This window comes from Onychomys torridus, chromosome 1 (assembly GCF_903995425.1).
Source record: "Onychomys torridus chromosome 1, mOncTor1.1, whole genome shotgun sequence".
In the NCBI taxonomy this organism is placed as follows: domain Eukaryota; kingdom Metazoa; phylum Chordata; class Mammalia; order Rodentia; family Cricetidae; genus Onychomys; species Onychomys torridus.
Genome location: NC_050443.1, coordinates 69,478,416 through 69,494,534, shown reverse-complemented (window position 1 = coordinate 69,494,534; position 16,119 = coordinate 69,478,416). Strand labels below are relative to the sequence as shown.

The window sequence follows — 16,119 nt, the reverse complement described above, 5'->3', positions numbered from 1 at the left end:
ATGGAAATGTACAACTTAAATCAACATGAAATTATAATATGCAACAGTTTTAATGACAGCACATCTCCTTCCAGTGCTCAAAGGTGTAAGCACACATAACCATGTAAATTTAGATGTTACTTTTAAATCAATTCTCTGAACTAATAAGCAGGATATTATGCAAGATACTAGACAGCTGGAGTGCTACACTACAGGAGACAACAAAACAGGAAATTCAGAATCAAAGTACTCTATTTCCTAAAATCTGCATTAAATACCACCAGGAGTATTTAAGGAATCAATTTAAGAATCTTACTGCATTATCACTCCAGTTTATTTTAAAGTTTGATGTTAAAATCCAAAGTAATTACTGTAGCACTATAAAAGTAATTAGCACATAAATAAAAAGATACTTAGTAGAAACATTAACAGGGAAAAAAGGTTAAATGGTACTTTACCAACAAACATTTCATGAGTAGGTGTCCTAGCAGTAAAAGCGGATACATCTGAAGAAATGGGAAGGTGAACATCACCACTACTTTTTGTGAGGAAAGGATTTAAGCTTGGAATGGCATCATCAACAGCATCTAGAGTAGCAGAGAAAGGATCTGTGCAGTCCAAGTGAATTACAGCAAAATGAAGAAAGGAAGTAAATAAATTAGTATTGTAATTAGTCAAAAGATGCAAAGTGAAAAGTAGTAGCTATATTATTATTAATCTTACACACAAATATATTTAATCACTAAGATGAAAGAATTGCATTTAACATCTAGAAATCCTTAGGGGGAAATTGTCTCCATTAACAACTGCAGCAGATCATCACTGACAGACTTGCTCTCCCATATTAGAAAGCCAACAGTCACATAGTTAAATAAGAAAATAACCACCAAAATATTTCCATACCACTCACCTTGCACCTACTCTGGCTGAGTGTTCTGGTTTTGATGGTATAAAATCTGTTTATTCAAATTATTGAAATAAGCATTTGGTAAAGGTATGGTATAGAGTAAATTTGCAGAAGAAATAGTCATTTCAAATTAAGGTAAGAAATTGATTCTAATATTTGTAAAACTCCTGTTTAGGTTCAATTGTCAGAAAAATTAAATAAAGTGAAGAAAAGGGGGGGGGGACCTGCTGACAACTGAGATGACTGCCCAGCTGTTTGGGAACAGCTCTGAAAGTCTTAAAGTGGTTACCTACAGGGTAACAAATGTTCCCATCATAAAACTAAAGGCTTTCCTCCTTCAATTCTGTATCTAAAGTTACTCTTGAATTACATATTCCCTTTTGTTTGCCTCCTGCAAGATAGCTGTTTTAGTGATTAAAGCCTCAAGATTTAAAGGGTTAGCTAAAAGGGGAAAGAAAAAAACAGGATAGCAAACATAGCATCCTATTTTTCTTTGTAATATAATTAAAGTCAAGAGGATGATTCTACACTTTCAATCAGCAGCCTCTTCCAATCTGTTCCTGTTTTACCACTATATAAATGAACAATAACCAATAATCTAAGAACCAGTTAGCCCACTTACTCTGACAGGCACACTTCCCTTAGTCAATCAATTCAAGGCAAACATTCATTAACCCTAACTGTAACGACTTAAAAACTAGAAAATCACAACAAAATAACAAATTAATGGGTTTAATTATAAAGCACCCTTAAATTTTTTTCATTATCCTAAGTAATTTTCTAGGAAGCAAGTATTCCTATAGAATAGCAATTCACAGTAAGAAACTCACTTCTAAACTCAAAATATACTAATGAACTACTCAAATTCAGGATGCTTTAACAGCTTTCTCATGAACAACAACAAATGGAACAGTACAGGGACAATGTAAGAAAAATAATTCAGAAATAAACCGACGTAAGAAGTTGGTTTTGGTACTAAAGGCAAATGTAAGGTTCAGGGAATCGAGGAGAGAAACATAGGTAGCCTGCATACTGAGGGAATGCCTAGTTTCTTGGGAACTGAAAGGCACGCAGTGCCTTAGGAGCCATGACTTACGACATATTTCTCTTGATTGGCAAATCTCCAAACTGTTTTCTCTGTTGAGTGTCTCCAGTGTGGTGAAAGTACAGGTATTTTGCATCTATGTGGTGTGGGTATAGAGGCCTGAAGCAGACACCTGTAGTCTTCCTCAATCTCTCTTCCACCTTATTCACTGAGACACTCAAGGGAAGCCAGAGCTTGCCAATTCAGGCTAGTCTATCTAGCCAGGTTGCTCCTAAGATTTTGTTTCCAGTCAGAGTCTGAAATCTAGAATGACCTACAGGCCACTATACCCGCCCTGGCATTTACATAAGTTCTAAGAACCCAAACTGGGTCCCTCTGGCTTGCTCAGCAGCAAGTACTTGAACCACTGAGTGATCTCCCTATTACTCTTAAAACTTTTGAAAAAATCCAACCCAGCCATAAAACCTTCAAGCTACAGCTTGCCCTGTTTGCATAGTGTTCTGAGATCAGACTCTAGCAGAATCGCCATTAAAGAGACCAGAGGGACTTCATCCTGCAACTGATGGGAGCAGACGCAGAGTCCCACAGCCAAATATTGGGCAGAGTTCTGAGAGTCGGAGGTGGGGGGGTGGGGGGGTGGATTGGAGGAACCATAGGGGTCAATGATACCACAAGAACACAGCCCAGAATCAACTGAGTGGGACTCACGGGGGGCTCAGAGAGATCAGGGAGTCTTTAGAGGTATGACCCAGATCCTCTGCAAATATGGTATGGCTGAGTAGCTTGGTGTTCTTGTGAGATTCCTAATAGTAGGAGAGGGGGAAGGGGTGTTGCTGACTCTTGCCTACTTGGAACTCCTTTCCTCCTACTGCACTGCCTCATCCAGCCTTGATTTGATAGCATGTGCCTGGTCTTATAGTAGCGTATTATGCCATGTTTGGTTGATGACCCTAGGAGGCCTGCTCTTTTCTAGGGGAGATGGAGACTGGAGAAAGGTAGGAAGGGGAAACTGTAGTAGGGATATAATCTGTGAGAAGAATTTAAAAAAAAATTTTTTTTAAATACTTTTGTCCATTATATTTACTTTCTGTTTTGTCTTGAGACAAGGACTCATGTTGTTCAGGATGGCTTTAAGCTGCAACTCAGTGGTAATGCTGTTGGCTAGTATGTATGAGGTCCTGGATTGTAGCCACATTAAAAAAACAGAAAAAGACTTTTAAAAACTGTTTTGGTCAAATTTTCTTATACTGAAGATTTCCTTATTGTAAATGGCTTAAATTAAAAACTTTTTTCATCCAAACATTAAGGATATGAACAATAATTTAACTGTTTACTGTTGACTCTATTGACTGAATTCCTTTAAATACTTCAGCTACCTCATCATGTAGAAATCAAAAACACTGAAACTATCACCAATTCATAAGCTAATTGTTTTAATGAGGAAGGAGGGGTTGAATTCCGTGTACAGTAAAGGGTTCATAGTAAAGTCTACACTACCTTCCTCAGATATAACTAAGGTTTTGGAAAAGTAACAGTACAATTTCTATTCCTTCTGTTCTATGTCTGTTCTGAGATGGGAACTCACAGAGGCCCACCTGCTTCTGCCTCCCCAGTGCTAGGATTAAAGGCATGTGCCATCATGCCCATCATTTGCTTTCTATTTTTAAAGTCTTTGTTACTCATGTGCAATAAGCTAAATGCTAAAATGTGGGGCAAATTACTGAAATAGCCAACAAAGCAAAGTAATTTAAAACAGAAACAAAATACAGTTAAATATAATGTATTTATATAGAGTATTAAGAAACAATTATTACAGACAGGGTTTACTGCAAACCGTTCTCCCTAGTTTACATTCTACCTGCTGCATGAGTTCAACATTTCAGATTTACTTGTTCATCTTACTGTACATGATATACAAGAATTTTATAGTCCCATTCCTTTGAAATGTTGAGTATACTACTAACCTTTAAAAATTTAAGTCTAGTTAGAAAAACAACTTTTCAGCTTCTTTTTTTTTTTTTTTAAATAAAAAAATGCTGACGAGATGGCTAAACACATAAAGGCACCTGCCATCAAGCTTGACAACCTGAGTCTGATCCCTGGGATCTACATGATGGAAAAGAAAACTGACTCCCAAAAGTTAACATCTGCCTCGCCCCCCCACACCACACCCCGCATGAACGCGCACGTGCACGCACAAATCTCAATAAACAAATATAGTTTTAAAATAAAGTTAACAGAAGATTAACCTCTCACTGCAAGAGAAACAGTGCTTATCCGTTTAGTTCTATGTTTAAATGGAAGTTGTGGAAATGTCCCTCCCTGCACCAGCTGGCCTGTTCTCTCTCCTCTCCTTATCTTGGCTACTCATGGAAGGAGGACTAATAAGGAACCCACAATCATTTTTTAAAAAAAGATACAACAAAAAAGCTAATTAACTATCAAAAAATTAAAAATAAAGGCAAGAAATTAAAATTACTTAATGGTCTTGTTAATAATGCTAATATTTAAAAAATATACTTATTTTTTATTTTATGAGTGTTCTGGCTGTATTTAAGTATGTAAGTGTATGTCTGGTGCCAGTAGAGGCCAGAGAAGAGCATCAGATTTCCTGGAACTGGAGTTACAGGCATTTGTGAGATGACATGGGTGGAGGGAACTGAACCCAGTTTTAACTACTGACCCATCTCTCCAGCCCATATTCTAATATTTTAAAAAGCAACTGAGAGCTGGAAGTGGTGGTGCCTGCCTTTAACCCTAGCACAGGGACAGGAGATATTTGTGAGCTTGAAGCCAGCCTGATCTACTTTATTCCAGGACAGTCAGGACAAAATAGAGACCACCCCGCTGCCCGTACCCCAAAGAGCACAATTGAGATTAAATAGAAAATAAAACATAAAAATGTATCAAACTCAAAATTATAAACCCATAATCTGTTAGGACATTAAGAAATGTCTTTCTACTCTACTGTTATTTTAGATCTAAGATTTTACTATGTTTATGTCTGTGACTGGGTATGTGCATGTGAGTGTGTAAGGAGGCTAGAGGCATCAGATCTCCACCTGAGTTGTGTGCTGAGAATTAAACCAGGTCCTCTACAAGAGCTGCATGAACTCTTACCCACTAAGCCATTCCTCCAGCACCAAGAAACTCCTTTCTTAACCTTTAATTTGCTGTCTATAGTTTAACTCTAAAATAATTCTAATAGACTTATTAAATTACCTTTAGAAATTACACTCAAATTTCACGATTTTGCTGAATTAAACTAACCCAATTGCTTACACAAAACTAGTATAAATCTAGTGCTTAATTATTAATTCTTTACAACCTGTACTGAAGAGAAAAGTAGGCTGGTTCTACCCCTACTATTTTAACACTTGGAGGCTGAGGCAGAAGAACTGCCATGAGTTTGAGACCAGCCTGAGAGACAGTGTGAGAAAAACAACAAGGCTCTGGTAGAGCCTTGAGTTGGCTCCTTAGAATCCACGTTGAGGTGGATGGAGAGAACTGACTCCACCAAGTGGTTCTCTGACCTCCACATGTGCATTGTGGCACAAATGCTGCTGTCCCCCAAACAACCACCGCTGCTGCCAAGTGTTCTCTAATTAATAATAGATAAGTGTTGCCTTCACAGAGCTTAGATTCTAGTATACAGAACAGTGTCTTAGGGCTGGTAATGCAACTCAATGCCAGACCCTCTGCCTAATGTGGGCAAGTCCTGGATTCAATATTCAGTACTACTACTACAAAAAAAAAAAAAAAAAAAAAAAAAAAGAAAAGAGAAAGGAAAGGAGGGAGGGAGGGGGGGGAACTGGAAGGGAAGGAAGAAAGGAAGAAAAGCATATAAACTGTATTTTTAAATCAAATGATTGAATATGAAAATCTTATATGCTATAACAATTTAATAATTCAAACATTACATGAAAGCCAATACAAATTTTAACATTTTCTAATTTTCTACTTAGCATCATTTTTCCTGAAAATACCTTTATCTTTCCAGCAATTTTTGATGACTATTTATAAAATAATATACATACATATATACATACACACCAAAACTATCCAAAGGAGATGATCTGAGAAGCAGGTGCCTAACTGAAACTGTGAAACACACACACACACACACACACACACACACACTTGGCTTTTACGGCACTAGACCATTATCACCTTAGAACTAAAAACCTACTCACAGGCACCAAACATTGCTGTTATCTTACAAGTCTGAATTAAATCAACATTTGAAACACACTTAATTAAACAAATAAAATAAAATAAAATAAAATACAATTAATTAAAAAGGACAAGAATCACCATGAGATACCTGGTCACAACATACTTTGCTGGTTGATAACACAATGAGTTTTACCAGAACTTTATCATCTACATTCACAAAAGTAAGGCTTTTTACCCACCAGGAAATTTTCTTGTACATCAAAAGCAGTAACTACTATACATTTGAAATTCACGTTGAAGGGGTGATCTCATACTTTCAAAAGTGATCATTCTTCTCATATTTAACTTCATCTTCCCTAAACCTTATTTCATAATTAACTATGAATTCTAATACTTCATAAAGAATAAGAACTATCTTCAGGAGATAAAAATTAGTTTATTATTCTCAAGTTCCCATGTATCAAATACAACCAAAACCTCTCCTACTTGATGGAGAGGGAAGATTCCTCTACAACATCTAAAAGAGAATGAAAGCTTACCTCCCCATGTACTTGCTACCTGAGGAGCAGTTGACATAGCATGGACAGATGGATGAAAGGTTGGCTGCTGCAAATCAAGCAGGTCATTTGGCAGCTTAGATGTGCTAGGAAAACATTGTACAAAGCAGTTTTATTTCTAGATGAACTCTGCTGTATTAGTTGGTCTCCTGTATCCTACTCCCAAAAACTAAGACTGAAAGGCTTCAATGTAAGCCTCGAAAGAAAATTCTAAAAAAGTAACAGCTGCATACTCCCCATTTCATATAATTATAAAGAGGTCCAGAAAAATACTTGAACATGTCTTAAGTTTCTATTGAATTTGAGTAACAATACCTTTTCTGGAAAGACTCCATGACTTTCCCAGGAAAACACCCATTCCTTTGTAGTATATTCCAATTTAAAAATTAGTAATTTAACCATATTCCATTTCCTAATTATATAAATATAACCTTATCTTTATTTAGGTAGTATACCAATTGCATTGTTTGCTATACCTTTTGTATTAATTTGTGATTACAAAATCATAAAACAAACTCCTAGCATCTATAAAGCATGTATTTGAGACGCTAAGCTCTCAGACTAAAGACTCAGAAACCCTTACTCCCCACTGTACCTGTTAGAAGAACTAGGAGTAGAGAATATGTCGACGGCTGGTGCAGTCATTACTCCTGCTGCTGAGGTGGACACAGGAGAGGCAGCCGTTGTTAAAGAGGTATGCGGTTTCTTTGCAAGTTCTTTTAGACGCTGTTCCTGTTGAGAAAGGAACTCAGCATAAGGAATAGACTGAAAAAGGACCTTTTCTAATTCCGCGTTAACAGCTGAGGGTGCTCCCTGACTTTCCACACATTCTCATCTGTGGGATGAAAAGTGAACCCGACTTTCAGCCTATAGGACTGCTACACAATTACAAACTTAGGTCTGGCTGGAGGGTCATTTATAGAATGACCCCTCTACTTGTTCTTCCAAAGAGAAAGCCCGCACTTACTTACCTTTAATGCTTTTAACCGAGCTTGTTCTTCCTCTAATGCTGCCTGCTTTTCCCTTTCATCCACTTTGGTCAGAGATAGGCCAGTGCTTGCCAAAGAAGAGACTGCATTGGAAAGTGTTGTAGCCCTAAAGGAAGCAGATACAAGTAAACACTTCATAGCTACAACATAAAATGAAGTGGTCCTGCTTTTGATAAACTAAAGTAACAAGTTTATAGACCTAAAACTCGTACTTCAGATGGAATCTTCAAACCAATGACCTAGAAAATTCCAACACTTTTAACACTGTTGACTGAATTGCAAATTCCCAGCTTCTAGAGTTAGTGTCCAACTCAGGAGAAAATTTCCAACACAGAGCCTCTCTTAAGACACGGATGCAACAGAAAGAGATTTCACATTCCTAGGAGAGTCCTACTAGAAAAACAACAAAACTGACTCCATTTCTAAGAGACAGCTCATAGACCAATGAACGCCCTGGCTTTTGACAGTTCTACCACAAGAATACCAAAGCTTGGGACCAATAGTAAATCATGGATGTCTAGGTTTGTTTTTCTACAACACTCACAAAAGCTATTCCCAGTGGACGTCAGGTTCCTTGAAAAGGAATCCTGAGTTCAATTCAGTCATGAGTTTGGGTGGCACCTTCTTTCTATGTGCTTGCTACCTTTTTGACAAGCCAGAATTCTCCTTTCAAATCTATTACATATAGGCAATTCATTACTTCTCACTAGCTGTCTCCTTCCCCCTTCGGAAAGATTTATCCATACTATATATCAAAACCAACATTAAATTCTAGGGGAAAGAGCTACATCTGGCTTCAATTATTCTTCCTTTTCCTACTATGTACACACTAGTAATTGTTATTTTAAAATACATTAAGTGGCAAAAACTAATCTAATTCATGTAAAATCAGTATAAATGAACCAATGAGAAGACAATGGATGAGTCATAATTATAACAAAAATAAGCCAATCACATCATGAGGGAAACTGGTACACCTAAACCATGTGAGTAAATTTCTTTTCATGTCTTTCCTATAACCAACTGGTCTTTAACATCTTGGTGATAATAGTACTTCTAAAACCCTACTATAAAATGAAAATCTTGTGCAAAATACTATTTAAAAAATCATTAGTGGATTTTTCCCCTTGGAATTGGGGGATTGAGGGGACACACAAGAGGAGCCCTCAATGTAGCCCAGGCTGGCCTTAACTCACTATATAGACCAAGCTTAAACTCAAACTTGCTTTCCTCCTGCCTCAGCTTTCCAAGTTCTGGGATTATAGGTAGGAGCCACTGTACCTCACATTGCTTAAATTTTATTACTAACAAAGGAGGAGAAATCACCAAAATTTAAACTAAAAATCAAAAGGAACCAAAGAAAAGGTTTCACTATATATTTTACATATTCTTTTAAATAAAGAGGTGAAATCTTCACAAGAAATTCAAGCAATTACTACACCTGACTAAAAACAATTAGTGGATCAATATGAGATAATTTCTACTATTTTTAATTTGCTAGGTCACCTGAGCTCAAAACCTGACTTAATTAAAATGGGACATGACAACAATCAATCCCATTAAAAGGTATAAAAAATGAAATATGATGCCAGACATCTTAGGCCCAAATTGTGGTATTACTACTGCATCTACCATGAGGATATTATAAAGGTTGAACAAATTAATACAAAATTATCTTTTTATTTTGAAGCACAGTACACACCCAAGCATGATCCTTATGGTAAGTTTTATTAGTGAAACCACAATTCTGAACCACAGCGTCAAGTGTCATCATCTTAAACTATGGCCACACTTACTGCTATAAGCGCTAAAGTAAATTAACCTGCCCCCATGGATCCCTATCACTAATTCTATAAAGTGGCTACTCTAACTAAACACAATCTCAGAGATAACTAAATTAAGATAGAGACACCACACAGCTTGAACTTGAGCTGGTTTCTTCTACTCCTTCCGAAAAAAGAACTCTCATTTTCACCCTTCAAAAAAACAATGTACCTGCTTGCAGCTGTAGAATCTTTGATTTTCTTCCCTTCCAAAGAAGCTAAATGTTGTTCTAAAGCATCAAGAAGACTGCTGGGGGCCTGAAATTACACAAATATTAGGAATTTCATGACTACTACAACATTTTACAAAATAAGTCAAATGTCATCTAACATGAGAGTAACAAAAACCTCATGTACTAATTACTGGTGGGGATTTTTTAGCTACCAAAAAGAACTTATAATCTTTTATTGCTATTATTACTGTAACATAAACTAATTGAAGTTATTAGTAAGCATCACCAAAAATTAAGAACTAAAGATAAGCATGAAACTAAGAATCATGTAAGAACCTAAGATTCTTGAAATATTTAATATAGGTGAAATTTTAGTAAAAATATTACTGAGAATATAGTACATACCTATTTAATATGCATATAAAAGAATAGGTTTTAGGATTGGCAAGATAATTTTTCAGTAGGTAAAGACACTCGCTGCCAAGCCTGACAACTTTAGTTCGATCTCTGGATCCTGGACCCATGTAGTCACAAATGCTACATACATAAAATTACATGCATGCGCATCCCAGGGTGGGGGGGGGGGGTAGAGCTGCAAAGAGAAGGCTCGGCAATGAAAAGTGCTTGCTGCTTCTTCCAGAGGACCTGAGTCTGTTTGCCAGCACCCACGCAGGGTGGCTTAAAATCAACTTTAACCTCAGCTCCAGGGGAGTCAATGCCTTTTTCTGGCCTGCCTGGGTACCTACACACACGGCATATACTTAACATGAGTAAAACAAAACAAAACTAAAAAACCAGAAATACCAAATGACCCAGCTATAATAATCTTGGCCATTTACCCTAAGGATTCTAAATCATATGCCAGAGATACTTGAACGTCCATGTTTATTTCTTAACTGCTCACAACAGCTATGGTGTAGCACCAGTCTAGATGTGCATCAATACGTGAATGGATAAGTAAAAATGTAGGAGGTATACACAATGAATTTTTACTCAGTTGTAGTGAAATGACATAATACTGTCAGGAAAATGGATGGATGGAAGTACAAACCATCAAGTTAAAGAAGCCAGACTCAGAAAAGACCAATACTATGTTTTCTGCCATATGTGCAATCTAGATTTCAATGTGTGTGTATGTTTAGGAATTGTGTATGCATATCTTCAAAAGCAAACAATTCCCTCCTGTAGGGAAAAGGGCCCTCCTGAAGGGAGAGGGGAAACTTATAAGACTCATGAATGTGCGAAGATCCACATAGGGCTCTATGACTAGTGAATATCCATTAGGAAAGAAGAGTCTCTAAGTGAAACTGCATGCAAGCTGGATAGGAAATTAACTTCCTGGGCACAACTTTCATGGATCATTTATTACCCATGCTGGGGTGGGCTTCTTCCACGATGCAGCTGTTAAAGTATAGCAGTAGACAGGCCCACCACAGTAAGAGATGAGTTCATCACTCACTGTATGTGTCATAATGTTAAAGAACTCTTCAACAATATAGTAAAATGTTAAAAACTATAAGGAAAAACCATACTACCCTTGACAGAAATCACTACTTATCTTGGCCCTGCAGTGCACATGACAGTGGATTCATGCTTTAACAACCTACTCACCTGTGAAAGATCTGGAATATCTCCTCTGTCAATTCCAACTTGCTGCAAAAAAACAAACAAACAAAAAAGCTATATTTAACATGTAAAATTATAACAATAAGAATATTACCTCTTCTATGTGCCATATAGTAACACTGGGAGAAATGAGAATGACTATGAACAATTTCCTTGGGACATAAACAAAGAAACACATCTAATAACATCAACTTGCCTTAAACTAATTTTCTGTCTTTTTTCATAAAAAATGCTTCCCCTGACCGTCACCACAGAAAATACTTTATTTGGGAGCCAGTGAGCAGGCTAAGCAGAGAAAAGCACTGGCTGTGAAGACTGACAACTTGAGATTGATCCCTGGAATCCCATGGTAGGAAGAGAATTGACTCCCACAAGGTATTCTCTGACCTCAACACAAATGCCATGGCACTCAAGTGCCTACACACACAAATAAAACAATTTTTTTAAGTCTGTTTATTGTGGTAATCAGACTTTTCACAGATGGCAAATGATATTTAACTAGGATATAACTACCTCCATAATAAAGTCACTGTATTTTTCATGGTGTTCAGGAACTAGATAACTATCAAAAAAACAATTACCAACAAAACAAAACAAAAACAAAAAACCTTACTTCCTAAGTAGTTGAAGACCTGAATTAGGAACCTGTATTCTTCTCCCTTGACTGTCTTTTTACTCAACTTTTAAGACTCTCAGAATGAAATCAGGAGAAAATCTAATTCATTCCTACTTAGATATTAATAGCTCATCACTCTGACAACTGTTCCCTTGGAACACAGTCCAAGAAATTCCTGTTGCATTTATTTTAAGAGCTGAAGTCTCTCACTGACATTGCAAGCCCAAGGACGGTCTCATAACAACATTTTACAGCAGAATCTTTCATATTTCTTAGATCACATGAACAAATAATACATTCCATCTGAATGTAAGAGACCAGAAAGAAATGTCAACAAATTCAAACTTACTTGAAAACTTGACTGGAATCATAGCATCATAAACCCTGCTTCCTCACAGTTTTAATACGTAACTGGTGCTAAGGGACTAAGGAGCAAAAATCAGATTTCTCCCTTCAAAGACCTGTCTGAATCAAAGCAAATTTCTACAGGCATCATAAGCGAGGTCAGTCCAGCTGCTAAAGAATAAAGTATCACTCCAGGTGGTGGTGGTGCACTAGGGAGGCAGAGGCAGGTGGATGCTTGTGAGTTTGAGGCCAGCCTGGTCTACATAGAGAGGACAGCCAGAGCTACACAAAGAAACTCTCTCTTGAAGTTAAAAAAAAAGGGGGGGGGGGACAGTGCCTAGAGCCATTAACTTGGTAATTCCAGAATAATGACTTTAATGTAAGTGATCAAAATATCCTAAAGAAGGGGTATTTCTGGCAGTGATGGATAAAAGAGTAAAAAAGAGGGAAAATCTTTGAGTTGTCTCTGCTAATATAAAAGATGCCTGTAAACATCAGAACTGCCTTCTGTGCCAATTTCATAATAATTGTTTTTAGGAAATTTATAAAATTAGATTATCATATAACCTCTTCAAACTCAGCAATTAAATATTCAAAATTCACTTATGTAAGAGAGAAAAACTGAATCGTGCAGCTCAGTTGCAGACCTGTCTGGAGGAAAAAAAAACCTTAGGTTGACCCAGAGTCTTTCCTGCTACCAACACCACAGCAAGCCTTCAAAAATACATGGTAATTCTAAACACAGACATCATTGCCACCAGAGTACACAGTCTTACTTTGTAGAGATGCATACAGTGTAAAGTAGATGACTTTTCAACACCCCATAGAAATGAAATAGACAGCATGTACTTTCATTCACCACTCAACAGAATTCAACAGTACATATTAATACTAGATATACACCTTATTATATTGAACTCGTTCTTGAATTTGGGTAATGATTTCTTCAAAATCCATACCTATTAACTAAAGTATAAGACAGCTTACCTCTGCAACTTTCAGAAACTCTGAGATCCTTGTCATTCTAGTCAAGAACTTCTTATAGATGTCAAGACCTTCTTTGCACTGGTTCTTTTTCATATCAAAATATTTTTCTGCCCAAAGAAGTATGAAAATACTCTTAGTTACATTAAAAAACTTTTTTGAAGTTTCCTAAAAAAGGAAAAAGATTAGGCCATATCTCCAAAAAGATCATAATTCTCTCAAAGGACTTATTCTACAACAAAAATCAGGGCTAGATTAGTTTGAAAACAACAGAAAGATCACTGGAGTGTGCTCGCATTGCTACTTTGTTCACAATACTGCGTTGGGATACTTGCATGTAACACACATCTTACTTCATTTAAACATAAAGTCTACTTCTAATATTTCACTAGTAATATACCAGCACAGACATTCTAAGACAGCAGCTCTGTCCAATGGCACTTCAAAAGCTCTCTTAAATTTCATCTGTACACAGCAATACCAGGCATCACATTTACCAATCATGAAGTTGATGTCCATGACTCCCAGAGCTGCATTTGTTCAGGTATAAAAAAATAAGTATAATTTACCTGTCCTCGTGGATTAAAGTACCCTCCATACATCTGTGTTCCCCCAGTCCATGGAAACCACATTTCAATAAACTGTCAGGGGGACATACTAGAGTGAAGAGGAACTTAGCATCTGATAGTTAAGACCGTGGCACTTTTGCCGCTCCTTTTCCACTCCATTAAAACCTCACTTAAGGGCTGAAGAGATGCTCAGAGGTGAAGAGCACCGACTGCTCTTCCAGAGGTCCTGAGTTCAATTCCCAGCACCCACATGGTGGCTCACAACCATCCGAAATGAGATCTGGTGCCCTCTTCTGTGTACATAATAAATAAATAAATCTTTAAAGAAAAAGAGGGGCTGGAGAGGTATTAAGCGCACTTGCTGCTATTCTCAAGGACCAGAATTCTGTCTCTGGCATCCATATCCAATGGCTCACTACTGTGTGCTACTCCAGCTCCAGGAGATCCATCTGGCCTCCACAAGCACCTTAACTGTACACAGGTATCATCCACACATAAGAGATTTCACACAAAAGTATCCATTAATAAAAATAAAAATTAAATCAATCTTTGAGAGATGCATTTCTATGCAAAATTGACTATTTTAAATACATCTAGATATGTAAAAAAACATCACAAATTCCTACAATCTCCCCAAAGTAAAAGGTACCCAAAAAAATAAGTATTGACTGGCCTAAAAATAATTATTGATTTCAAAATTAAATTTACATACTAGGGATACAGCTCAGAGATAAAGCATAATTTAAACATTAAAAAAAAAAAAACCCTCTGGTTCTAATCCCCAGCACGCGCGCGCGCGCGCGCGCACACACACACACACACACACACATATGTGCCTCAAATTTAGGAGGAAAAGTTCTATATACACACATACTAGTTTTGCAAGTTTCACTGTAGAATAAATATTAAGGAAATATACTTTTTCTAAGACAAAGAAATAAGAGGCTTTTCTATTTAAGTATATATAACATAAAATGTACTATCATGCCTCAATCTAACTTTACTGATTTTAAATATTTCTAAAATAAATGAAACCATTCAAAAACAAAAAAACAAAGGTTAATTAGCTGAATACTCTAGTTATCAAAATGAGAATTTATCTACTGTATGGATAGACATATACATGCATATGTGCAGGAATAAAACTTTTTCCTCAAAAAATGTTGAACCTGTTGCAATGGACTCCACAGCAGCTTAAGCAGCTACTCTGTCAGTATTGCTAGTTCGTGACACAAAAGTTATCTAAGATGCTGCAGTATTTACCCAATAAATTAATGATTCCTTCATTGTATGCTGCAAATAGTCTAATGGCATCTTTGAACAGGAGCATGAAGGCAGCATTTATTACCCCATTTGTAAGTTCATTACTATTAACCTAGGGGGAAATGGAAAATAAGATTAGCTTATCTCATATTTTATGATAATAACAAAATGATTCCTCACTAGTAAGACAATAAGTTAAGACATGTCAGCTTATTAGGAAAACAGGGCTTATTTTCCTACTAGAATATACATTACATGTAAGTTTTTCAATACATGTGTTTTCTGATTTCTCACAATCAGAATTACAGACAAATATTATAACTCTAAGTAAAAAAAAATTCAGAAGAAAACAAAACAAAAAGCAACTTCTGAACATTCATTCAAGTTTTGAAATGTACCCAAAAGTGAAAATGTCATTTACCTTTTAACTCTTGAAATCACTCACCTACATCTCAAGTCTCTTAATTGCAACTTTATTATAATGCTATAGGTTTACAAAGCATGCACTAGAACTATGAGTAAGATCAAGTAATTATTTTTCTATAAAATAAAGTAGAATACAGTCACTAAAACAAGCAATTTTATAAGACCAAACTATGCATTAAATGAAAAAATACGTGGTTGGACCTTCTGAACCTCTATATAAACCTAACACCAGTTTCCTGTGTCTTCCAGAACCATAGTCTTCAAACAAGTGCTTTTCTTCCTTTTTATGAAAGGAAAGATTTTAGGTTCTGGGAATTATGTTCTCTTTTGTAGCAAATCCAGCACTACTACTGTAACACAAAATCAGTCACAGCACGAGGCAAGCCAATTAAGAATCTGCCTATGAAAGAGTATTAATTTTACATATTAATAAAAGTGCATCCAATATGCACAAGCAAAAAAAAAAAAAAAGAAGAAGAAGAAGAATCTGCCTATAGGCCAACTAGTGCTACTGTGAACACTGAAATGTTAATTTCATTAAATTTTCAAATGTCACAAAACAAAAACTTTTCAACCATATAAAAATGGAAAAATGAGCTGGGTGGTGGTGGCGCACACCTTTAATCCCAGCACTTGGGAGG

At 36.5% G+C, this 16,119-nt stretch overlaps 1 protein-coding gene across 20 annotated transcripts in view; it reads right to left on the bottom strand.

Annotated features, from left to right (window-relative positions):
* Positions 1–16,119, bottom strand: part of Picalm (phosphatidylinositol binding clathrin assembly protein) — a 94,954-nt gene that overhangs the window by 22,761 nt on the left and 56,074 nt on the right. For 8 of the 20 annotated variants that reach the window (XM_036186315.1, XM_036186331.1, XM_036186323.1 and 5 more), the window contains exons 6-13: positions 15,053–15,164; positions 13,224–13,330; positions 11,261–11,302; positions 9,649–9,734; positions 7,636–7,759; positions 7,260–7,396; positions 6,647–6,750; positions 438–587 (exon numbers count right to left, since the gene is read on the bottom strand). In XM_036186315.1, coding sequence (XP_036042208.1) covers positions 438–587; positions 6,647–6,750; positions 7,260–7,396; positions 7,636–7,759; positions 9,649–9,734; positions 11,261–11,302; positions 13,224–13,330; positions 15,053–15,164 — 862 coding nt within the window. The remainder of the gene's footprint in view (positions 1–437; positions 588–6,646; positions 6,751–7,259; positions 7,397–7,635; positions 7,760–9,648; positions 9,735–11,260; positions 11,303–13,223; positions 13,331–15,052; positions 15,165–16,119) is intronic. The other 12 variants (XM_036186388.1, XM_036186397.1, XM_036186415.1 and 9 more) reach the window with 2 other exon arrangements.